We start from the raw sequence: 24,543 nt of genomic DNA on the forward strand, positions 1-24,543 counted from the left end.
CCTGGCCCCAACATGACACCACAGGTACTACAAGGGCACTACAAAGTGAGCAGGAGCCAACACTTCTCCCTGTTGGAAACTGGGCTGTGGGGACTGCAAAAGGGACTGGCAAGACTCCAGGTGACAGAAGCACCTGCAGAAACGGCCATAACAAAAGGAACAAAATATTTAAGGTTTTGCCATTCTGGGAAGCTCCTGCCAGCCTCTCTCTGTACAGCCTGTCCAGTCCTCCCTTCCTGCTGCCCCACAGACACTTCAACTCAGCTGCACCAAACCCCAGCCTTTCTCTCCCCATGTGCTGTTCTTAGACCAAATATTGTAAATAAAATGTCACTGGAGTTACTCATGAAAAGAAACCAAGAAAATGTCACTATGTTGTCTTAGAGCCTTTCCATTTACAACATTAGCACAATTCAGCCAAGGACAACTTGAAGGTTATTAGACAAATTCCAGAAAAAAGGAAAGGACTTAGCTGGCTGCCAATGACTCTGTGACTACTCTTACAGCAAGAGGCATCTCCTCTACAGGCTTAAACACACAGAGCTTACCTAAAATGATAGCATCACTCTACGTTACATTCTGTTTAATAACTTTATCTCTGCACAACAGTTGAACAGCACAGAACAGTTTGTTACTTGTTCACAGAGACCTTCTGTGGATTCCACAGGATTTTCTGTAGGTTTTGCAATGAATTTATTGCCTGCATAATATTTTCTTTCATCACAGAGAAGACACAGCCCTGTTAGAAGTCAGGTGAGTTTATCTTGTACTCTCCTGTCCATCAAGCAGAACTCATGATAAGCTGATGGGGACAATATCTACATGGAAAATACTGACATATTAGCCAGCACATGTAGTGCCCTCATCTAGGCAAATCTCAGTTTAACCCCTGCTGAAGCAAACACTGGGAATAAATCTAGATGTCACCTCTGTCAGCAGGGTTTCATACCAATGAATAGAATATTAACTCACCTGTTCTTTATGAGGCAGCAAAAGCAAGACCTAGGAGTCAAAAACCAGTGCAGAAGCCTTGTGCTGTGCTGTCACTTCCCAGCTGCAACTCCTCCTAATGACATCAGCTGCAGGGCTGAATTTATGACAGGGCATTTTTTCCCTAACTGAACTCATCCCCACAGCCCACCCAAGCCTTAGGTCACCAAACTGCCTTTTCCCCTTCGGGGGCAACTCCTCCTGCCTATCTGCTGCTGAGATCTCACTCTGCTTATGACAGATAAATAAATGCACTCTCATTTACCACAGGTGCAGGCACACATGGGCATAAGCAAGGCACATCAGTTCTCTTACCTGAGCCGTTTCTGCCTTCAGGATGGTTTTGTGAAAGGTATTCTCCAAAAGCCCTCGCCGCTCTGTGTCCCAGCATCAGGAGCAGCCAAGGAGAGAAAGAGAGAGATTTGTCATGTTTTAAAGGCCAAGGAAAGAAGGAACAGGTCAATAGCAACACACTGCTGTGCTCCTGTAGCTGCCACTCCTTCAGCCTCAGGTGACACTCATGGAAATAACACTGCCAGAGCAGTGAGGCTTCCTCAATACACACCAGGATTCCAGTGCTTCTGGTGGAACCTCAGTGCTCCCCTGGCCAAAGGAGGAAACTAGAAGTCCAGGACTAGTTTAGGCTTTAGCTTCTCTGTTATAAAAATGAAAAAAAATAGAACTGAAAGGCACCTGTGTTAAATCTGTGATGCACACAGGAACTGGCTGACTACCTCCAGCCCCTCTGAATTAAGCCCCTTCTGGCAGCCCCAGGAAAGAGGCATCTCCACCCCAGAGCCAAGCACTACTTCAGGCTCCTACAGGTCCTGAAAGCTCCCACCTGGGAGCCATCACAGCTCAGGTATGGATGCTAATGCCCATTTTACCTACCTGAACCCTAAGTTTTCAAGCCCCAGCTATGTCAATATTGGATTACTGGACAAGCTTAAAAGACACCCACAACTTCCTACAAAAGCAGTTCCTGCTTCTCTGATGGATTCAAGTCTTGTGGATGACCGAGGATTTACTGGAATATATTAAGAATCAAGCAAGCAGGGTGAGCTCAACCCTTATCACACATCCAGGCCTACGTAAGAGAGCAAACCCATGAATATTCCAACCAGGGAAGAGCTTTCTGCTTGCAACCCACACAGGAAAGCGATCTTGGTCAAGGCATGGAATACAGTAACCTCCAGACTCCAACTGCCAGGGCATTTGTAATTGCTCTTCTGATTGCTCTTTTGTACCCAACAGACCTGTGACTCAAGAGAGGCAATACTAGAGCCAGGTTTTCCCCCAGCCAGCCATTTTTTCCAGGTTTGTAAACCACCTCTCCAAGATCTGCAGCATCCCTATGAGGCCGAGCTGCCATTGGGCAGCCCAGGGTGGAGACTGGCAAAGAGGAACATGAAACAGCTACCCACCCCCTTGGCAAGCCCAGCCAAACCAAGCAACCAAAAGCTGAGCACCCTCAGCCCTCAAGCACAACAGCATCTCCTGGGGAAGAACCAGACTTGCTGCAACAGGGAAGGCTCTCCATACTGAGGCATCACATCCACTGTCCTCCTCCTTCAGAGGTGCTCAGCCTCAGAACATCCTTTCCAGCTCAAGCTGCTGCAAAAGGCCCATAATGGCCATTCAATATCTAAGTGGAAAATGGCTTTGACCTCCAAAAACACCATCTGCTTTGCATAACTCAACTTGCGTAGCCAGGAGCTTCCCCACTGCTTTTATGAACCACTTCCCAAAGGAGAAAATGTTAACAAGGCTTCAGTGCATTTCCCAGAGTGACTTGGGCTGGAAGGAGTGAGAAGTCCATTTGTCATCCACAGCCAGCAACAGAGGATCAATATGAACGATGAAGAAAGAGTAATTTAGTCTCCCTGGGACTAAATTTCAGCACAGTCAAATGCAAAATGCTTTGGAGCAGCACAGCTGGAGCTGTGCAAGAAGAAAGGTTTAAGCTTCTGCATCTTTACAGACTATCGGACAATGCTGAAGTTTTCCCTGTTTTCAGATTCTTACGTGTCCAGTCCCAGGCTGTACCTTTAGACACTGGCTTGGGGTGGCAGCTGCCCAAACTGTCCTCCTTAGTGCCTAACACCCCCAGAGATGGTCACACAGAGGCTCTGTTACATGGGGAGCTCTACAATCAGCCCACAATCCCCACTGTGAAGAGCAAAGGGATGACCATCGTGGTTCACCCACCCAGGAGGACAAGCACATCATGGGTGTTCCTGGCAGCCTCAGCCTTTGTGTCCAGGCAAAAAGCAAGACTTGATCCTGGAGCAACACACAAATGCAAAGTTAGGAACTGGAGTGTGGCTGCCTCAGGGAAGTGGTTGAGTCACCATCCCTGGAAGTGTGGATCTGGCACCTGAGGCATGGTTTAGTGGTGGATGTGGCAGGGTTTGGTTTGCAATTGGACTCATTGACCTTGGAGGTCTTTTCCAACCTAAAAAAATTCTATGATTTTAACATCAGGCTACTCAGCTGAAACAGAATTCCTGAGCTGCTCCTGTACTCCATCTCAGAGGTGGTTAAAGCTCAGCCAAAGCCACGGCTGACCTTGAACACCACCAGCAACAGCACAGCTTTAATAAGATAGCTGAGCGTGAGATTCCAAGATCTATTTCACCAAAACTTCTGGGACTCCAAGGTCTTCCATGGAAATGTCTGTCCTTGTGAGGCATCACCAACACCATTCATAAACAGGGCACGCACTTAGACCATTGGGAGAAACTCTGAGGCTTCTCTTTTGCATCAGCAGTCATTCTATGTAGAAAAAATAACTGCAAGCAAGTTCTCAGGTAAATTATCACTGAGAGAACATGGTGATTTACACAAAAAATGCTGAAATATGATAGTCCTGTAACTAGTTCAAAGCTCCATGAGCTCCAAATTCATCTGTCATTGTCTCCATTCAACTCTTTGTCAATGCCTGAAGCTGTTTCGTCTGAAAATCAGAACCAACGTTTCACCTTTAGCTTGCAAGCCACAGGTTCAAACACACCAATACAAAGCAATTCCTACGATCCAAACTGAAAACTGGCTAAGACAGAGCCAGAGAAGCACTGCTGCATTCCAGCCCACCTTATTCCATGGTGAAAACAGTGTCAGTCAGTACGAGCCCAGGCTGGAAGGTGCTGCAGTGTCTCTAACCTCACACTCTGGTTTCCCCGAGCAGAGGAGGGAGGAGGGTACGATCCCAGGAGCTCCAGAGAACAGGTCATGCCCAGAGAATAGGTAATTTCCTAGAGCTCTCATGCAGGTAAGAAGCACAGTCAGGGAGCATGGAACTGCTCAAAAGCATTGCTCCCTGCCCAGGCTGAACCTGCAGGGTTCTGGCCATTCTAACCCGTGGGTCTCAGAGCCTTCAGGCCAACACAAGAGCAAACAAACATGGACACGTGGGCACAGCTCCCCAGCCCCAGGGCACATGGCAATGCTGCCTGCACAGAACAGTGTGCAACAGGGGGTTTCCAGCCAATTACACCAGAAACTTCACACTAATTATTCTGCCTATTATCTCAGTGGTTCCCTTCTACATTCCTGCTTTCTGAGTGCCATCGGCTTCTCCTTGGCCATGCCTCAGCAGATCTCCCACAGATGTCTGCACATGCCCTTTGCCAAGGGGACTCTGATGGCCACACTTGCTCCTTATGGCTACATGCCCCTTGCCAAGCTTTTTGCATTCCTTCCCTGCCCTCACAGTCATCCCAGTTCACCAGCACTTGCCTGGATTGTTGTTGTGCCATTTCTCCGCTCTCCTTGGCTACCCATTGGCTTGATCAAAATACAGCCAGAGCAAAATTCAAACAGATGGTGGCTGTTCTATTTATCCCATTCTTTTTGCTCTCTTTTATCTATTATCACAAGACACACGATCAGACTTTTCTCTCAGCTCAGCTCTGCCTCCACTATTGCTGCCAATGGAGTTCAAGTCCCTTCACATCATCGGATAGCACTGGACATAAACCCCTTCAACTGGGCTCTGAGCAGAGACACCCTGGGATGATTTAACTGGCAAGAAATGAAAAAGAAAACTTGTTTCACATAAATGAGATGAAGTACAAGGTGCCTTACAGCTCCATGGGCCGGTGAGCTATAACCCTGTGTGTATGACACTGCAAAAGCTGCATACAAATGAGCAGGTAGCACTGAGAGGTGATCAGCTGATGACAGGACAAGTTTAGCCCTGACTCATCTGGAGAGAGGTTTTCGTTTTAGTGGCAGACCAGACCTGCATGTCACACAGTCAGCACAGCTTGAGTTAACAAAAGGACATCAAGCAGGGACCAGGGCTCTAGCACACTGTGCAGCTCAGTCCACCCAGCACAGACAAGCCTCAGCAAACACCAGCATTTCCTCCAGCATTCCATTAGAACGGCTCCAGGGAGTGAAGGAGGGATGGGGAGCACAACACAGGCAGCAAAGGCAGCTGCCCTTCTGGGGGCATTTTCCAGTACTCACTGTGCCACAGATGTCAGAGCTGGACTCGGGTCTGGAAGAGAACTGTGAAGAAGCACAGACAGTCTAGACAGAGATTTGCTCAAAGGAGCAAAGCCGCCAAATAACAGAGATCTCAATTACAACGTAATAAGCACAGAATGGCCTTCATCTCTCTGAAATAATCACATCAGCGGGATAAAAGGGGCCTTGATGCACACAAGCAGCTATGAGAAACTGATGCACATAAATTTATCCACCAAACTGACACTTACAGAGTGAAGAAATGCAGATTGAAACACTCAGAGATACAGGAAAGACCTCAGATAACTCAATTTAGAGCACAGCAAATCCTAGACTATTCAGGAGTATTACACAGAAAAATAAAGAACACCCACCACCTTCTCCTGCTCCTTCAGAAGTAATGCCCAGTGGAGTAGCAGCAGGAATCTGTTGTGACAGCATCTGACAGTGCTGCATCTCAGGCATACAAGAGAGAAGAGACCTGCAACATCAGGACCTACGTCCTCCTACAGCAGCAATCCTGCTCTTGTCACCAAGCAGAGAAGGGAACACCTCCAGCACATCCACAGTTAACAGCTCAGTTATTAAAGACTGTTGACACCTACGTTATTTAAGCCCAATAGTAACAATACCCTGACAAAAATTAGTTTTCTAAAATATCTACGTAGAGAAATGGTAGCTGGAAAAATTTAATTTTAAAATTCTCAGTCTCAATTAAGGGAGGTTGGATGTCAGCAATGGGTCTTAGAGACCCCCACAGTATCGGAGAAATTTGTGATCACAAAGTTTGGACAGGAGGAGAGAAGAGCAAGCAGAAGTTAAAAGAAAAAGGCAATCAAAGAGACAGTTCATACTGCTCATCAGAAAATTCACAAGCAGAAAAGAAGAATCTAGACTCCATGAAGAACCCCGAGCTAAGCCAAAAATCACTCACGCAGCAAGACGCCTGGGATAAGGTACATGGTCACTTACCTCTGCATTTCATCAATGAAAAATTCACCCTTTCACAGCAATTAATGCCATGTTCAAAGCCACTCTTCAACCCTCTCTAGGCAGGTAGAAAGGGAGTGAGACCAAATTCTTATCCCTCTGTGGGCTTTCCTGGACTAGATGCCAAGGTCATGGAATTGGGCAAGACAAATCACGCTCTTAACTCAAATATTTCCTGTGCTAATGACTGCAAGAAGAGATGGTTCTGGAACACCCAGCAAAAGCCTCATGTCTGTTTGCTCTCACCATCATGCTCTCCCAAAGAACAGCGTAATACAAAGCAGAGCTGCAGGAAAACATCTGCTTTATTGCCTCATTTGGGGTGCCAGTGTTTTCCTGTAGGTGTCAAGGCAGCAAGGGCAACGAAATCCCATTTCTGAAGGGCTTTGATTCATCTGCACCCTTGGAAAAGTTTTAAGGAAGCCAAGGAGCACAGGCACAGCCAGGGCCCTGGAGAGGCTGTCAGCGGAGGGGCAGCACCAAGGTCACCGCTCAAGGACAACTGCGTCAGCCCTGCCTTCAGCACTGGGGCCCAGGAGCTGCAGGGCAATAAAAGCACAGGCAGGGAGGGAACAATCCCTCCTCACAGGGACATCCTGCATCCTTCAGAGCCCTTCAGAGGCGACTGGAGCAGCAGGACCAAGCACAGCTGCTTCTCAGGTGTACAGGCACCACAAGCCCCGAGGAGAAGATGACCACAGAGACCCAAGTCAGCAGCATCATGGGTGTTCTCCACAGTGTCGGCACAGAGCAATTGTGTCCTTAGTTTGTAAGAAGCTGCTTAAAAGACCCAACAACAATGGAGCTTAATGAATGCTCCTGGGACATGAGACTCCCCTGAGTCGCTCTGCAGAGATTTTAACAACCTAGGGAGCCTGCACCTCCTGCCTGGATCCCATTACTCACACCAGATAACAAGCCCTGCTCCTCGCTCAGTAAGACAGTCAAGTGCGCACACACACACTCCGCTCCACAGCTACACTTACGAAATACACACCATGGTCACTTGGACTTGCAGCGGAACTCCAGGAGATGATTTTTCTCTCTAAAGAGAAATCGTGAGAAATATGAACAGGACAAAGCCCAGAAGATGCAGAGAAGCAATTCCAGGGCATCTCCTGCAGCACAAGAGCAGGATCCCCCCAGCTGCCTACACCCACAGGGCACATGATCATTGCAGCAGTGCTACCCACACAGGTGACCAAGTGCCCAGCCCTCATGGGGTGGACAGAACAGTCTCTCTGTAGCCTTATCAGTGTCCTACAGAGTCCTTGCTGTAGATAAGGACATGGGAGATACATGGAGGAGGACCCAGGGCAGAGCAGAGGAGCTGTGCATGATGCGCTCTAGGAAACCTTTCAGCAGGTGGGTCATTGCCACTGTAGGAATTCTAAGCATAAGAGAGCCCATGGGAGCAGGGACTGAGCCGTGCCTGGAGCAGCAGGATGGAGGCACATGGACACCTCCAGCACCTTCTCCATGCAAAGAGGCTCTGCAGGGAGCCCCTTGGCAAGTTCGCTGGCCTCCTCGAATGATTTTTGGATCAGGAATTTCTAGCACAGGCATCAACAGGGAGACACATAAAAGCACCTGTCTTGTGTCACGGTCTATGTGACCAGACACTCCTCAAGGGCATTACGACCCCCAGCCCAAATCCACTTTTCTGGTCAAACCACCTTAATTCACAGAGACACCACAGACAGCTCCCCCAAACCCGTACCTGCAGCACGTCAGCAGTCACAGCATGTATGGAGCAAACCAGAACCCTCAAGGCACCTCCTGGACTTCACACAGTGGGTAGAACCTGAGCAGCATTTGCCAACCCTGGTGTAGGCTAACAAGTCATTACGTTCAAAACACATTAGTCGCTCCCAAACACCCACACTGCCATTTGAAATCCTACCAATTACTGAGCGTGTTGTTTGTGTGACTGCCTAATCCCACTCCCAGAACCCCATCACAGCACTTATGGTGTTTTACGTGTCATTTCTGTATATGCACCTGGCTGACATCACCACAAAGAATCCCACTTCCGAATCTCTGAATGCCATGGAAAGCATTAATGTTCTCAGTACTGCTTATGGACAGGGTGCAACAAAACGTGGGGAAAAGTTGCAGGCTCTGCCTGGAGAGCTGTCCTTCGAGATACTCCAAAGTTTGAAGGATGAATTTCTTTACAACTCAAACAGATGGCAAGATAAAGACAGCTTCACATCTCTTCAAGCCATAAGACTTCTCTTTCCTCCCAGCACAGCAGAGATGCCATAATCCTGAGTTACAAAGAGAGGTGACTGAGATCTCTCAGCAACACGGATTGAGCCCTATACACGACTCCAGGTTATTCTAACGCAATTTTGTCTAACATAAAGAAGGTGTTACATAATGCAGCTGAAAAGTTTAATTTCTCTCAATTTTTCCCCAGCAGCAAAGAGCCAGACTAGCTCAAGCAGAGACAGTGACAGACCTGTCCCCAGCACAGCTGTGCCTAAGGAGCAGCTAAAAAGCTGCGCCAATGCCCCCAGTCACCGGGTGACTGCCGTGACACTTGCACTGCAGCGTGGGAGAAGGGTCCTTTCATCTGGGAAGGGTCACTAAGGCAAAGCTCATCTTTGACAGCTTTTTTAACCTAAGTACCGTTAAGAAGCAAATGTATTTTCTCAAATCTCCCATCTTTGATATCGAAAAGCACTGGGACCAGGCAGTGAGTGAAATGCTACACTGTAGGACATGCAACACAAAACCAGAACAGGCACAGTATAGAACCCAAATCCCTTAACTGGTGCATGTAGTGACTTGGGACACTGCTAAGAAGGGTAGACGTGCTGGGTGCAGATCTTCACAGAGCAGTTTTTCCATTCAGAGGAGCGAGACCCCTTGAAGGAGGCTGCTGACTTTGCCCTCGGACACGCACACGGCATTTCAGCCGAGGAGAAACCACCGGGCGAACGGACCGCGCTTCCGAATTCCCCGAGATTACAAAGATCCATCCCTGACAAACCCACTTCTGACACGCTCTTTGCCAACCCAGCAAATAAACCCCTGCGGTGCTGTGGCCGGGCCGGCGGCGGGGACGCTTCTGGAGACAAGTCATCTCTCCGGAGGCTGGGGGTCCGCGGGGCGCAGGGGCGGCACGGCCGCCTGCTGCCGCCGGCGTGCGCGGCTGCTTTGGGGGGATCGGGGCAGCGACACACCGGCAGCTCCCATTCCCCAGCCCCGGGATGGCCCTGAGGGACAAACCCCGGGTCATGCCCGCATCACAGTGCCTGGGCTCGTCCCGAGGGTCTCGGGGCTCCTCCCAGCCCGGCACGAACCCCGAGGCGGCCGGGGGCGAGCAGGGTCCGGGCACCGCGGGGCCCCCGAGGCACCGCCCGCCGCGCCCCCGGCACCCACCTCACTTTGGCCGCCACGGACGACATGGCCTCGTTCCTGAGCGTCTTTCTTTTGGACACGGCTGTGCCCATATTCGCGCGGGGGGTCGCGGCCGGGGGAGCGCTCATCGCCGAGTCCCGCGGCTGCCCATGCCGGGGCGCGCCGCCGCCCCTCGCCGCCGCGCCGCCTCAGCGCCCCGCCATGCCGGCCCCCGGCCCGCGGCCCCGGCCCGCGCTGCGCTCCGCCGCGGCCGCTGCCGCCCCATTGACTGCGGCAGGAGGGAGGGACGGAGAGAGGAGGGACGAGCCCGCCCCACCGCCCAGGAAGCGCCGCTATATTTGGCCAGCGGCACCTCCTCCGCCCGCCTGACATCATGGCCGGGGAGGGGGCGCGGGCCCCGCCTCAGGGGCCGCCGGGGCGGCGGGAGTCGGCATGGCAGTGTGTGTGTGCCGCGGGAGGAGGGAGAGGCCAGGGGACACCTCAGGGGGCTGCAGCTCCTCCCGAGGGACAGCTCCCATCTCTGCTCTCTGTCACAGGAGCCGGGGAACTGCTGGAGCTGTGTCAGGGCAGGCTGGAGATGAGGGAAAGGTCCTTCCCCCAGAGGGTGCTGGCACTGCCCAGGCTCCCCAGGGAATGGGCACGGCCCCGAGGCTGCCAGAGCTCCAGGAGCCTTTGGCCAGCGCTGCCAGGGATGCCCAGGGTGGGATTGGTGGGGCTCTGGGCAGGGGCAGGGGCTGGATGATCCTGGTGGGACGCGTCCAGCTCGGGATACTCTGTGATTTCACGATTCTGCCTGAGGGGAGTATCCAGCCAGCAGCTGCCAGACACTGCTGCAAGGGGAGGCCCGGGGGTCGCTCCCTCCAGGCTCCTGTTAGGAAGCAGACGTGCAACCTGCAAAAAAATCAGTCATTTTGACACAAAACTGCAGCCTGCCTTTGATGGATCGGATGAAAGTTTTCACACACGGTTTATTTTCCGCAGCGGGGCAGTGTATGAGTGCAGCCGCTCCCTCTGCTTGTGGGGTGGACGCTGTCCTGAAGGTCGGGCTATTGGGTTTTGGACACCACAGCTCTGAAGGACTGACACAAACACTGCTGGCTTTGATCCCTGAGCAGGTCACTGCTCCCCACCATTGTCCCAGAGCAGGTGACACAGCCGCTCCTGGAGTGACTGGAGGCAGAGGAGCCATGAGGGGAAGACGGGTGTTCAGTGCCCTGTGTCACCTGCCAGAGCAAACACCTGCCTTGAGGTCATCGAGTGCTTGAAAACAAACTAACAGAAGGAGCTGATCAACCAGTGAGCCCAGCCTTAGAGGGTTTTCAATTCATAGAACTGCTTGGTTGGAAGGAACCTTCATAGATCACTTACTCCATCCCATGCCATGGGCAGGGACACCTTACACTATGCCAGGCTGCTCCAAGCCCCGTCCTTTGCCTTTTATCCTGGCCCTGATAAAAAGTCTCCCAGCATCTTCCTTATAAACCTCCTTTGTATACTGAAAGGCTGCAAGAAGGTCTCCCCAGAGCCTTCATTTCTCCATCTGAACACTCCCAGCTCCTCCAGCCTTTCTTCACAGCAGAGAGGTACCAGCTGCCAAATCAATTTCATGGGTGTTGATTTTGGTCCCTAGGGGGGTTTGGAAAAGTGTTTTATGAATCTGCTTTCAGGGCACTTGTGTGAGTGGGGCAGCAAAATCTTACATATTATTCATAACACATACAGAAAAAGGCACTTGGATTGTCCCCCTGACTCCACAGGCAAGTTCAGGAATCCCAGGAACTCAGAGCCATTCATTCAATAATATTGGACAGAGGGGTAGAAGTTTTATAGAAAATTAAAATTCCTACAGGCTTTGTGAAAAGAGGCAGCTGAAGGAGGGAGTGACAGGCACACCTTGTCTTGTCTGTACCTGAGGAAAGGCTGTAGCATAAGCTCATGTTTCACTGTCTTTCAGAGACCCTGCATGAAGAGACCAAAAGTTTGGGAAAAGTTTCAGTCCTCTCTCTCCATAGACTCCAAAGTAAAATCTGCAAGAAAGTATAATATAATAGGATTTGAACAAATTAAGTCTGCTTGGTCTATTAATCAACCAAATGAAAAATAAAGTAGTTTCTACAGAGAAAGAAAAAAATATGAAGAAGGTACCAAATTTCCATGCTTTGTGTGGACATGAGGAACGGGATACAAATACCTCACCAAGGAGAATTTTATCATAATCTGAACAACTTACTATGAACACCAAATTTTTGGAGCTGTATCTTTCCTGAGGCTCAAGATGTGAGCAGAAAAAGTTCCATGTGTGCACAATAAAGACATGGAAATACTTAAAAAATAAGGTCAGCCTGTGCTTCCCAACACTTTCTCCCCTGTATGTAAACTAGATGGGAGAAATGTTCTTTATTTCTATGTTTAAATATTTTGCCAGTTGAGACAAATGATATTCCTTAAATATACAACTCACCCTCTAAATTAACAGGCAAGTCTGCTCTATCCATGACACAATTCCCACCAGATCTACCTGGAAGCACCCCAAAATTGCTCACAGGGACATTTTTCATGTACAAAACAAAACCCAACTTCAATATATTGGATTTTTTTCCTCCAGAAGATGACTCTGATTAAATTTCTACTCATGACTATCCCCCCACCCTATTTTTTGTTGTACAGTCATGTCACCAAAGAGTTCCTATGACAGAAAAGGAGAAAAAAAAATCCATCTGTTTTGAACAAGCCATTAAAAAAAAAAAAAAAAAACAAAACACTTGTAGAGGACTGGAGCCATGCAAGCAGTTACAGTCTCCATAAAGCTGTGCCCAGTGATATCAATTCCCAGAATTAAAAAAGATCCAGATGGATGCCTCCATGTTCATCTCACATTCAGACTGCTCTCACCTGAGCCTCTTGTATCTCCCTCAAGCTCTCCCTTGCCTGTTCCCCAGCAAGGTCTCCCTCCTTGAGGCTGGGGAGGGTCCAGCCCAGAGCAGGGCTCACTTTGAAGACTGCTCAGGCCTTGGCCTGGCAGGTTTTGAACCCCTCCAAGGATGGATATGCAAACCGTACTCTGGTCCATGTCCCAGGGCTGCACCACTCTCACAGGGAAAGATTTCCATAGATCCACTGGGAATTTCTCACGTTGGTCCTTGTGCCCTGGAGAAGCACCCAGCTCCATCATTCCACCACACCCCAGGAGCCCTCACCCACCCCTGCACATTCCCCTCTTGCTTTCTGCTTCTTCCCTGCTTTCCTTTAGGCTTTCCTCCCTGCCTCTGGGTTTATCCCAGGCGTTTGGGGTCTGGGTTACCCCAGAAGAGGAGGCAGCTAGGGAGCTCTTTACAGCTGGAGAGATGCCTTTGCTTCATGCTAGGAAAAAAGTCAGGCGAGCCAGGCAGACAGTTCCCACAGCTTCTCCATGGCAACAGGGCCTCCCAGACACACACAGGAAAAAGGGGTGAGTGGAGCATCACAGCCCCTCCACCCGAGTCCCAAACCTCCACTCACGGGGCTCTCGTGGTATCTCACTCCAAAACACCTTCCAAAATAATCACAGCTGGCCAGAGGAGTGTTCCCTCCATCCACTGGGGAAGGTGCCTGAAGGCCAAGCCAGGCAAAGTCTATCCCAATCAGCGATGGGTTTTGTCCAGAGAAATGTGTCACACAAATCTGGTGTCTCTGCATCCTGTCAAACCAAGCAGCACGTCTCTGTCCAGTAGAAAACCCAGAACCTCAAACCTGGTTGGGTCTAGGTCTCAGATCAGATTCTGATACCCAGACTTTAAGGAACCATACCTTTTATGTTTAGAAAAGTCATTTTTGTCTAAATGCGCAAAAACTGTGTATCCTGACAATTTAAATGCAAAAAAGGAGAAACAAGGCAAGCCAAAACCGGTCACAGCAGCAACCTGCAAAAGGGAAAGGCAAACAATAATACATACTTCTTCAAGCACATGAAGCTGGAGAGTCAGAAGTTGGCTATGGTGCAAGAGAAGCATTCGTAGGAGATAAGGTCAGAACAGAAAAACAATGAATATTTTGCATCTGTAGTCAGTGAAGAAAAGCTTCAAGATGTTCCTGTGCCAAAAGTCATCTCTATATGGACGTGGCATTGGATTTGGCTCATGTTCAAGTGTCAGCAGAAGAAGTTGAGGAATAAATAGCCAGAGAGCGCAAATGCACCAGGCTGAGATGGTTCACCTAAGCACCCAGTGAGAGCTCAGAGGTGAAACAGTTTAATTACTTAATTGTAGCATGTAAATCCCTGCGTGCAACAGCCTCACTGTCTGAGAGCTTCGTGACAAACGCAAAGGATTTGGGGTTAAGACAGACCCTGAAGTCTGAGGTTCCCTCCTGGGCTAAGTGAAATTGTCACTAAGAATCTCATTAGTGCAGATTTGGATACATTTGAAGCACAAGGGAGAAAAGAAAGTTGATTTTCCTGAAGAAAAAAAAGAATGCTTGATAAATGTATTACGGTTCTTTTGAGGGGTCGATAGGTGTGTGGTGTAGTCTGCTTGGGTTTCAAAAAGGTCTGTCACACGAGTTTCTTAAAGCAATGCAGCTACCATGGGATTGACAGAAAATATTTGAAATAAATAAAATACCTGGTCAAAAGATTCTCAAAGAGCTCTCAACTGGCAGACTCCTGAATGGAGGGAGGACTGGAAAGGAGCCCCAGAGGGACCTGGGCAGGGCTCTGCTCACTTCAGCATATTCAGAAATAATCTTAATAATCTTGCAAATGAATTGGGAAAAAAAAAAAAAAAAAAAAAAAAGGGACAAAGCTTGCAGCTGATGTTAAGGCATTCAGGGTCATAAATACGTGAGACACTGAAGAGTTATGCAAGGACCTCATGATAGTGAATAACTGAGCAATAGGTTCAGGACATCCAGAGGAGATAATTACAAAGATAAAGACAGAAGAAAAACAATCCCAGCTCCTAAAGCACTGGGCTCTTCACTGATCCTTGTCCTCAGAAATAGCCTCTTTTTCTTCCAGGTTCAGTTGAATATTATTCTGCCCACCCCAGCTCCATTTGTGCTTCGTGCTGGCTCGTGGCTTTGGTGGGACTATAAACCCAGGAGAAGGGAAGGGACTCAGCAGTGTGGTAAGCATAAAGCCAGCATAAAAGGGGATGTTTAATGGCCCATGTGAGATGACTGCAGTTCCTGTTGTCCAAACTGAGACCGGGGCTGTTTGTGGTCCCTGCAGGGAGCACAATCAGTCACTCAGACCCTTGGAAGGGCAAAGTACCAGGGTCAGCAGTGCCAAGGGAGGTGTGGGACCCTGCCCCACAGACATTTCCCAGGCTCACAGCAGGGCTCACACCCAGCTTAAGCTAAGGTGCAGGTGTTTCCCCAGGAACATTATGTGCTCAGACCACAGAAGTGGCACAGACAAGACAGGACAGGGATATTTTTTAGCCCCCTGCCCCCTGCTACCTTTTCTCCTCACAAAAGAACTGTCCTGAGTGTGTACTGAAGGGGCAAAGCACAAGAACAAAAAGAGAAGACAAATCGATGTGCCCACTGTCGTTAAGCACTCTGCCCGAGCTGAGCTCTTTTGACAAGCCACAGCAGCTCTGAGAGCTGGTGACAAACCCACAACACTGAGGCAGATGGAGGAGCCATGGGGTTTATTCACACAGCATTGGAGAAGAGTTTGAGGACAATGGTTATGGCCAAGTGCCTGGGAAGCTCAAGGTCTCCTGGGTGCCAGAAGGTCACTTCAAGTATCACCTCTCCACCTTCCTGCTTGGCCAGTTTAGTCCCTTCAAGATGTTGCTGTTAAATTCATCAAGTCCAAACTTCACTCTAATGAGGCACTGTAAGAAAATAACTTTCCCAACACTAGTATAATTAAACTTAGGCCATATATCAGTGAAGCAAATCAATAGCTAACAAGTTGGAGCTTGCCAAGAATTACGATTTTTCTTTGAGTGGATTCATTTGCATAGAGCTGTTCTCACATGGCCAAGCATTTGGCATCAGCAAAGTTTCTTCAAACCCAGTCCCAGAGGTAGTCCTGATCCCTGGGTGAGCAGTTCTGACCCAGCTGGGATGCAGGGCACTGAGACCCCATGCTGGCCAGCTCACCCCCAGCTATTTTTAGTAAAAGACCTAATCAGTAATTGCCAGGGCTGGGTACAGCCTTTCAGCCCTGCCTTCCGCTATGTGACATGTCCCAGCCCCGAGTGCTGCTGAGGGCAGCACTGCTGGGAGGGGAACTCAGCCCCTTGATGCCCTGAGCACAGGGTTACCTGTGCTCAAAGGTTAAACTCTCTCCTCCTTCCTCCTCAGCAACTGCATTTTTCCAAGTCGTCTAATTTTGCCAGCATTGTGAAGAGGTCAGATACTGTTTTACATTATCTGTCTGCTCTTGCACAAAGCAAGCCAGAGCAGCTCTCCCAAATTGGAAGCTTGGAAGGGAGGCTCCATGCTCAGCTATGGGTGGAGAATAGGGAAAAGCAGAGCTTTTTATCCCAAATTTGGAAAAAAAAACATTGAAAAAGGTCTTGGGGGCTTAGTTCCCACACATAGTCATAGTCTGGGGGGATTCGAGGGCTGGTGCATTCTCCTGTGATGAGAGCAGCAGCCTGTCTCTGGCAGAGAGAGCATGGCTGGGAGGGCACACACTGGGAACAAAGGCCTTTCCCAGGTACACACACCTGTGTATTCCTCAAATCCCAGCCCCAGGGCCGCTTCCTGAGCCTCCACTGACCTCCCAGGCTGGATGAGCAAGGACTCAGAGCATGAGCAGCTCCAAACTCGGTCAGTAGCAGCAGCCAGTCTCCCTGGGAGACTCCCAGGGTAGTGCTGGATCTGCCTGGCACTGCAAACACAACCTGAGCAGACCTTGTGTGTTCTTTGGAAAGGTAGAAAAGTGATGAGGCTGTGGGGTTGCCACCGTTTTGCAGGGCAGGAGCCTCAGCAGCTTTCTCTGAGCAGACATTAGAGAGGGAGAACACAGGCTCCAGCTTGGCACCACTGTGCAACAGCGTCTGGCGGGGCACTGCCTCTCCCTGCTCCCTGCACTGCAGCACCAGCACTGGCACAGCACCACCCCAGTGGGAGGCATCACACTACTTAAAGAAAATTATGTTGCTGGCCTTTTCATTATGTTGCCCAGCAAATGTTCCCATGAAATATAGGCCTAATTATCTACCCACATTCAGATTACTCTAAGATGCAATTTCCTTCCACTCTGTGGAGTTTGCTCTCCTTCTGTGGATCTCATGATTGAAATACACTCAATTAGTTATTACTCTGCTGGCTGAAATCTTGAGCTGCCTTCCTGACAGGGCTGATCCATCCGGGTCTTGCTGGCCTTACAATGGCCAGGTGACACCGGGTCACAGGAAAGCCACAAGGATGTCTCAGCACTCAGCCATGACTATTATTTATTAGATTTGTTTCCCAAATGGAAGCCTTGTCAGGATTGAGAGCTTGAAACGTGAAGTATCAGCATCATAGAATCACTGAGGTTGGAAAGTCCTCTCAGGTCATCAAGTCCAACCATTCCCCCAGCACTGCCAAGGCCACCCCAGGTTCCCTATCTTTTAAATGCTTCTGAGGGTGGTGGCTCCACAAGTGCACTGGGCACACCCCAATTAATCAAAGAAAAGACACAACCTCAGCATGAGTGATTGCTGTGGTCAGTGTCCATCCCTTGGCTCCGACACTTTCAAAAGCATGATCCTAAATCCCTCTGTCCAGGAGAGGAAGACTCTGGGTGAAATGATGTTTCTGAGTCAGGAGAGCTGTCAGGACACTGAGCATTTCAAGAGCAGCGTAATATTAGATACCTTTTCCCCTTAAAATAATCTAGCAGATGGAGAGAAACAAAAACAAGGAGCATCAGCTGCAGCAGGAAAGAGGATTTGAGGAGGGTGGTAATGTAATTTCATTCCTATTGGCTGCATCAAATTGACATAAGCCAGTCTCTCAGAATAAGCTACAAAAAATAATAAAACCAATTAATAAAACAAAGGAAACAACAATAGGGATGTGTCATATAGGGAAAAGACCCTTAACTCCTCCACAGAATTTTGGAAGCCCTGGTGTGAAGGCTCTGGAGATCTTTATTGGAAATCTGGCACAGCAACTTCTTTTGGCCACACTGGGGCACTTGTTGGATGCTGATCCTTCCCAGGGTGACCTGTTCCCACACCTGACCACTCTCCTGGTGAAGGGAACCAAATTTTGTACCTACCAGAGATGTGTTTTACTCCCAGGGATCCCAGGGACTGCTCAGCAGCTGTGGAGGTGCAGGGTTGGCCCTTACAATGGAAGTTCCTCAAGGTCGGGATTCCAGAAACAGTTCCAGGAACAGATCGGGTGGTAATTGATTGCTCAATGATTCAGTGATTACTCAGTTTTTGCTCCATCCACATCTCAGTATTTCATTGTTTGGCAAAATATCAGCCTGACTTTGTCCTGACATTGGCACCATGCAGCACAAGAAGAGCTGAAGTTTGAAGTGACTGCGTCATATCTAAGATGGAAGAAAAAATGTTATGATTATGGGAAAGTTTGTGTGACTGTGTCCCTGGAAACACCTCACTCCCAAAACTCTCCTCCAACCCTGCGCCATGTCCAACCCTTGCTGTATCTAAAAGTGCAGAAATTAAACCACTGAAATGAAACATCTGCTGGCAGAAGGGCTCAGATCATCTGTATCAGTGGACAAGGGGACTACAGAAAATGTTATCAGTCTGGACTTCTGTAAGACCTTTGAGACAGTCCCTCACAATATCCTTCTGTCTTAATTGGAGAGATATGGACTGGATGGATGGACTGCTCAGTGCATGAGGAATTGGTTGGACAGTCATATCCAGAGAGTAGTGGTCAGTGGCTCAATGTCCAGATAGAGGTCAGTGACAAGTGGAGCCCTTCAGGGGTCTGTATGGGGCCAGTGCTCTGAAATATCTTCACCAGTGACACAGACATTGGGTTTAGGGTGCTTCCAGCAGATGATGCCAAGCAGTTGTGGGGTCAGCCACCAAGGGGTGCGGTTGACACACCTGAGGGAAGCTGGAAGAGTTTCTGAGGGCACACCAAAAGGCCTGGAAATGCAGCTCCCACTGTCCATGGAGCCCAGGCATGGCAGGAACAGCTCCCTCTGACCCGGTGCTTCTGCCTGCCATGAGGCTGAACAAGGGAGGGCATGTGGGGACTGATCCTGCCCAGAGCAGGAGTGGGGAGAAGCATTCTGAGAGGATGACTCAGAAAGCTCAGCTGGAGGATGAGGAGGGATGCACACACATTCAGGGCCATCAGCAGCTCCTGGCCATGGTGAGGGTGTAACAAAATAGGTGCCATCTGCTTCAGCTTTAGCATCACACAAAGGCACAAGCAGTAAAGAGCCTCTAGCTTAGACTCTGTTGGCACAGAGAACAAATTCCACCAAAATAGCTCAAGGCACAGAAGAGGAGTGGCCACAGTGTGCATTCAGGTTCTGCTGTCCCTGCTCCTGCCCCACTTCCAAGCTGTCCTGTGGAGAGGAAGAAGAGCAGCCCTGAAAGGTTCATAGTGATTCAAAGCAGTGCTGAGTGGGATTTGGCAGCAAGCTTGGGATGGGCAGCAGCTCAATCCATCACACATTCTGTAGGGAAGGACCTGGATGCTGCTGCAAATCTTCAGTGGAACCAGAGTCAGAAGTGCTTTGACTGTGCAGAACAGATGAATGCCATGGTACAAGAAATAACAGTAACAGAGCCCTGTGTGGGCTGTGCAGGGCTGGGACAACCACAGTCTGTGATGCTTCAGGGGAGATTTGAACTGGTTGGAGAGGGCTCAGGGGGATGGGTCAGATGGTGCAAGAGTGCAAGCTGTGAGCAAAGGCTGAAAATGGGACTGATTCACCCCAGGAAACTGGAGCAACACACTCTGGTTATGCACAAGGCTGAAGGCAGGACAGGGCAAGGAGCAATGGGGTTATACCGTGGTGAGGAAATTCAGGTTCCACCTGAAGAAAAACTGTGTAAGGATTGTGAAGCAGTGGAACAGATTTCCAGAGAGAGCAGTGCCTCCCTTGGGAGCCAGGTGGGGCAGAGCCTCCCTTGGGCACCAGGTCAGATTGGATGGGCTCCTGCTCCTGCCTGGGGCATGCCACAGAGTCACCTAACCCTCCATGGCCTGACAGGGCTTGCTGAGCCCTTCTTCACTTCTGGAACCAGCAGCTTCACAGGCCTCATGGAGATGGTGACAATTCTGAGAATCCAAGAGAAAAAACTTTCTGCAGAGTGGGAAATCAGCAGTTCTTTGAGTCAAGCTTGCAACAGGGCAGAAAAGCTGATATTGCAGAGTCAAGAAAATGTGAGTTTGGCTGAAAGCCCATCCTGTAAGCTGGTAATCCTGAAAACAGCCATTGGAAGAAAAATGACATTAAATATGATGAGGAAGAAAGGAATAGATACTGATCAATATGCAACAACTACATCAAGACATGGAGCAGAGCTATTGATAGAGGAGGGTAAATGGAGAGAGGAAAATCCATGTCTGGCAAAGCCACAACCAGTAAAGAGCTGGTCACTAAATACATTAGAAACAAAAGAAACATTAATGATGTTATGGACTCATTTCATAGACTTAGAAATGCATTACAAGGATTTTGGCCAGGAGCAGCCTCAGGTGTCTCCAGTCTAACATCCTGCTTGGAGCAGGACTGATGTCCAAGTGACACTGCCTTGCTCAGGGATTGCCCAGGTGAGTTTTGAAGATCTCCAAGCATGGAGAGACCCTAGCATTCCTAGATGAGGAGATTTGCTAGTGATAAGGCCCTCAGTGAATCACTTCTGCGTTTGGAAAGGATGGGAATGTCAGACATGAGAGTGATGCAATTGTCTGTGGTCTAATAACAACCCAGAGCATCTTGGGTGCCATCTGTGGGGTGTCTGAACCAGCAGAGCTGCACCTGAGGGCCCTTGAGCAGTGCACTGAGCCGAGCTGAGCCGCCTCCTGCCGCTGCTGAGGGTTTGGAAGCCTGGGAGATGCCAGGTTTGGCAGGATGCTGGCAGGGTGCTCGGCTGCCCTGGTTAACAGCTGCTCAGTCCAGCATGACACATCCAGGTTGAAAAATGGCGAGGACTCAGAGGATTCAATTAATATAGAATTCAGGGATTAAAAATACACCCCTCAGCGTGGTGTAATGGAAAGTGTCTTGTCAAATGAGCCTCAGTTCCTCCTTTGAGAAAATTACAAGTTTGTAGATAAAGGTTACCATGTAGCCATTATTTGCTTAGCTTTTGGCAACGTGTTTGACTTAATATCCTATGACACCCTAATTACAAATTTAGCGCTATACAATCCCAATAAAGCCCACATTAAATGGATAGAGAGCTGCAAATCCAGCTCCAAAACAAGGACTCGTCAGTGAACAGAGATGATTTAGAGGGATTCTGCCGGAGTCAGTCCCAGCCTGACACTAATCAATGTTTTCATCATTGATTGAGAAATGAGCACAAAACACAGCTGATAAATTATACAGCTGCTGGGAGCAGAAGGACTGGCAGTGAATAATTATGACAGAGAAGTTCTACAGAGTGACTGGGATCTTTTCTGTGCACAACCCATTTTCACTTGGCAGTGTTAAAATAGGCCAGCTTTCAAACAGGAACGGAGGAAAGGTTTCATCCAAAAGAGTTGGGAGGAAACATTTCATCCAAAAAAAGGATGGGAGGAAAGGTTTCATCTAAAATAGATGGAATACAAAAAATCTAGATATCATCAGAGGAAAGTAAATCAGAGCAGCTGGTTTTACATCACTTCAGCAACCACAGCGCTGGCCCCAGGTGCAGAGACTGGAGGCAGAGGATGAGGAAAGCAGGACAGTCCTGCAGGGTAAGGAATAGTGGGCAGAGGACACCAAAAGTGTCTCCAGGGGACTGCTGAAGTGGCAAAGGAGTCAGACAAGTCCCCAGAGAGGAGATGGACAAAGTCCCTGAGCTGCAAACACCCCATGGAGTGCAAGTCATGGGGACAGGCTCCAGCTTGAACCTACTGTCACCTCCACCTTCCATGCATGTCCCTGCAGCACTTCTTGTCCTTATCCTCTCAGTGCCCTCCACAAGCATGACACCAAAAGAGAAACACTCACTTTCCCAAGAGAAAGAGAATTGCTTTGCTGACATCTTGCATCAGGCTGGGGTTACATGCCTCTCTCCAACATCATTGTCTGCCAGTAACTGTTAATGTGGAATGAAGGAAAGCTGAGGGGCCTTTCTGAGAGCCAGCTGAGGAGGCTGGGGATGAGACATGCCAGGCTCACAGATGGGCCTGTACAAGCAATGGGCCCACCTGCAATGATTTATACACCATCAGAAGAGACATTTTCTCCACTGGATTCAGCACCTGCAGCCCCAGAAGGGCCTTTCCACCACCTGCTCCTCATCCAGCCTGGCCCCAGCAGCCCGAGGGCCCTGCTGACCCTGTGGTGGCCACAGCCTGACCCGTGTGGCCGTGGCCCTCGGCAGCTGCCGGGCAGCGCTCGGCTCCGCCGGTATTTTTAGCTCTGCCCACGACATCGCTCGAGTTCACGGTGTGACCTACTTTGGGAAGGCAGAGCTCTCGCCCCTCTGGGTCCCCACGTGCTGAGAGCATGCTGCCAGCCCCAGGAACAACCCCCACAGAGCACTCTGTCCCCAGCACGTGGTGCTTGGCTCCCTACGGATCCACACAGAACCCAGGGCAGATTTTGGGGAGGAGGAGGAGGGTCCTGTGGGGGCCAGGCTTGTCTGCAGCAGGGACACGTGCAGGGCTCCCAGGTGGGTGCTGCTCTGCAGGGACTCAACAGCCTTTTGGTTGGGCTCTGCATTTCCACATTTCCCTTGCCTCAAATAAAATCAGCAGCTCGCAGATTGACACGGGCACAGCCTGGATTTGGGTCCCCAAGAGAGTTATCCTCAGTAACTCAGCTTTCCAGTGGGCCAAACTCTGTAGCCAGCCCAGCTGGGCCTTATGGAGCCCCCAGGGTGACTTTGGTGGTCATAAAATCACAGACTGAGTTGAGAGGTACCTTAAAGCATCTCATTGTCTTGGGCAGGGACATCTCCCATTAGATCAGGTTCCCTCAAGCCCTGTCCAGCCTGGCCTTGGACACTTCCAGGGATGGGGAGTGGAGCTGATGGGATGTGTGGTTCATGCCCAGGCTCTGGTGTCCGCCCTGCCCACAGCTCCATCAGGGACCAGGCTCATGCCCAGTGTCACTGAGCAGCTGATCAATCTGTCCTGACCTTCTCTCTTGGGCACTTGAAAAACCTCTTTCCTGACACTTGGAGTTCATGACAAGGTTTACCACTTGTTCCAGAGTTCCAGAAAGTGAGCTCCAATAACTCACCCCAACAACTCCCAACAACCCCTGCAAAGTTCAGCTCTCCCCTCTGCTTTCAGGACCGAGATCTCCTTCAGCACCAGGTACGTGTCCCAGCACGAGTGCTGGGGGTGGCTGTGGCTGCCTGGGTTGTGCAGCCCCGTGTCAGCACTCGTGGCTGCAGCCCAGGCACCAGCCACGAGGCTGCCACAACCTCCTCCTTGCCAGCTATTTCCTGCCTCATTACTCCCAAAATCCCAGGGGTCCGTTGCTTTGCCAGCCCAGCTCTAGAAGCTTTTCTGAACTTTGCTGTGTTAAAAGCTTTCTATTTCCAGCAAGGATGCAAGTGGAGGGAAGAGATTTTACAGCCGCCAGGTGCCAGTGCTGGGGGTGAGCCATGGGGCAGCAGTTTCAGGGTGAGAAGAGGAGTGGGAGGCAGAGAAGTCACCCATCAGCCACTTCCAGCTAATCCAGAACCTAACTGGGGAGAGGAACAGCAGCAACAACCTGGTCACACACTAGGAGCAGCTCCACAGCAGTGGGAGAGGGGAAGCACCAAAACAGGACTGGGAACAAAGATGCCGAGGACAACAGAGCTGACTCACGTGTCCTTTCTTCCCTGATTCATCCAACCACGCAAGGGCCAACACCCTGCACAGGCTGGGCAAATTCTCATTCCAAAGGCAGAAACAGCCCTTCTGGCCATGGCAGTGTTCAGCTGAAACCTTCCCCCAGGAGCCTGTGCCTCGAGGCAACCATCAGCCGCTGCGAGGAAGGAGGGTTTGCAGCTCAGCCCACGCAGAGCTGGACGCTCACCTGCCGGGTGGGGCAAAACCTCACACTGGATGCAAATGCAGCTGTAGGCACGGCCTGTGAGCACCTCACTGTGCCTCCTTGGCTCCAGAGCACCCTGCAAGGGCAAACAGGGCATTTGGGGTCACCGGTGACCCCCATAGGGGCCCAGGCAGCAGCAACGTGCTCAGGCACAGCTCAGAGCTCGCCCCAGGTCAGGGCTGCTTGAGCTGCACCAGCCTTGCTCGACACATTCCCCTGGGGCTGTGCATCACATCCAGTGTGCCTTATTCAAGGAAAAAATGTGTCATTTATGGTACATTTAAAATTAATGCACATTTGGTGTTCTTGCTGATCCCAGATTATCCCCTGCACGTGTGCTGCAGCGGGGAGCTGTGCTCAGCCCCGCCAGGACAGCGGAGCCCGTGGTGCTGCTGAGCCTCCCTCCCTGGCAGCCACACTGCCAGGGACAAATTCCCAAGTACAAGGATTTCCAGCAGCACTGCCAGCATTTGTCCCTCACCAGTACTGACTCCTGCCTGGTGCCACGGGGCTCTGTGCCATCCAGAGCTCAGCTCTGTCTGGAGGGTGTGATGGACACAAATACCGCTCCTTAGGGATAAACC

The 24,543-nt window shown here is 50.0% G+C and overlaps 1 protein-coding gene across 4 annotated transcripts in view; it reads right to left on the bottom strand.

Annotated features, from left to right (window-relative positions):
• Nucleotides 1-9,966, bottom strand: part of NSMF (NMDA receptor synaptonuclear signaling and neuronal migration factor) — a 44,313-nt gene extending 34,347 nt beyond the window's left edge. For 2 of the 4 annotated variants that reach the window (XM_066332521.1, XM_066332519.1), the window contains exons 1-2: nt 9,844-9,964; nt 1,306-1,367 (exon numbers count right to left, since the gene is read on the bottom strand). In XM_066332521.1, coding sequence (XP_066188618.1) covers nt 1,306-1,367; nt 9,844-9,950 — 169 coding nt within the window. In that variant the 5' untranslated portion in view covers nt 9,951-9,964. Of the gene's footprint in view, nt 1-1,305; nt 1,368-9,843 lie in introns of all 4 variants that reach the window. The other 2 variants (XM_066332520.1, XM_066332518.1) reach the window with 2 other exon arrangements.
• Between the last annotated feature and the right edge of the window lie 14,577 nt (nt 9,967-24,543).

This window comes from Sylvia atricapilla, chromosome 19, assembly GCF_009819655.1.
Source record: "Sylvia atricapilla isolate bSylAtr1 chromosome 19, bSylAtr1.pri, whole genome shotgun sequence".
Classification (NCBI taxonomy): Eukaryota; Metazoa; Chordata; class Aves; order Passeriformes; family Sylviidae; genus Sylvia; species Sylvia atricapilla.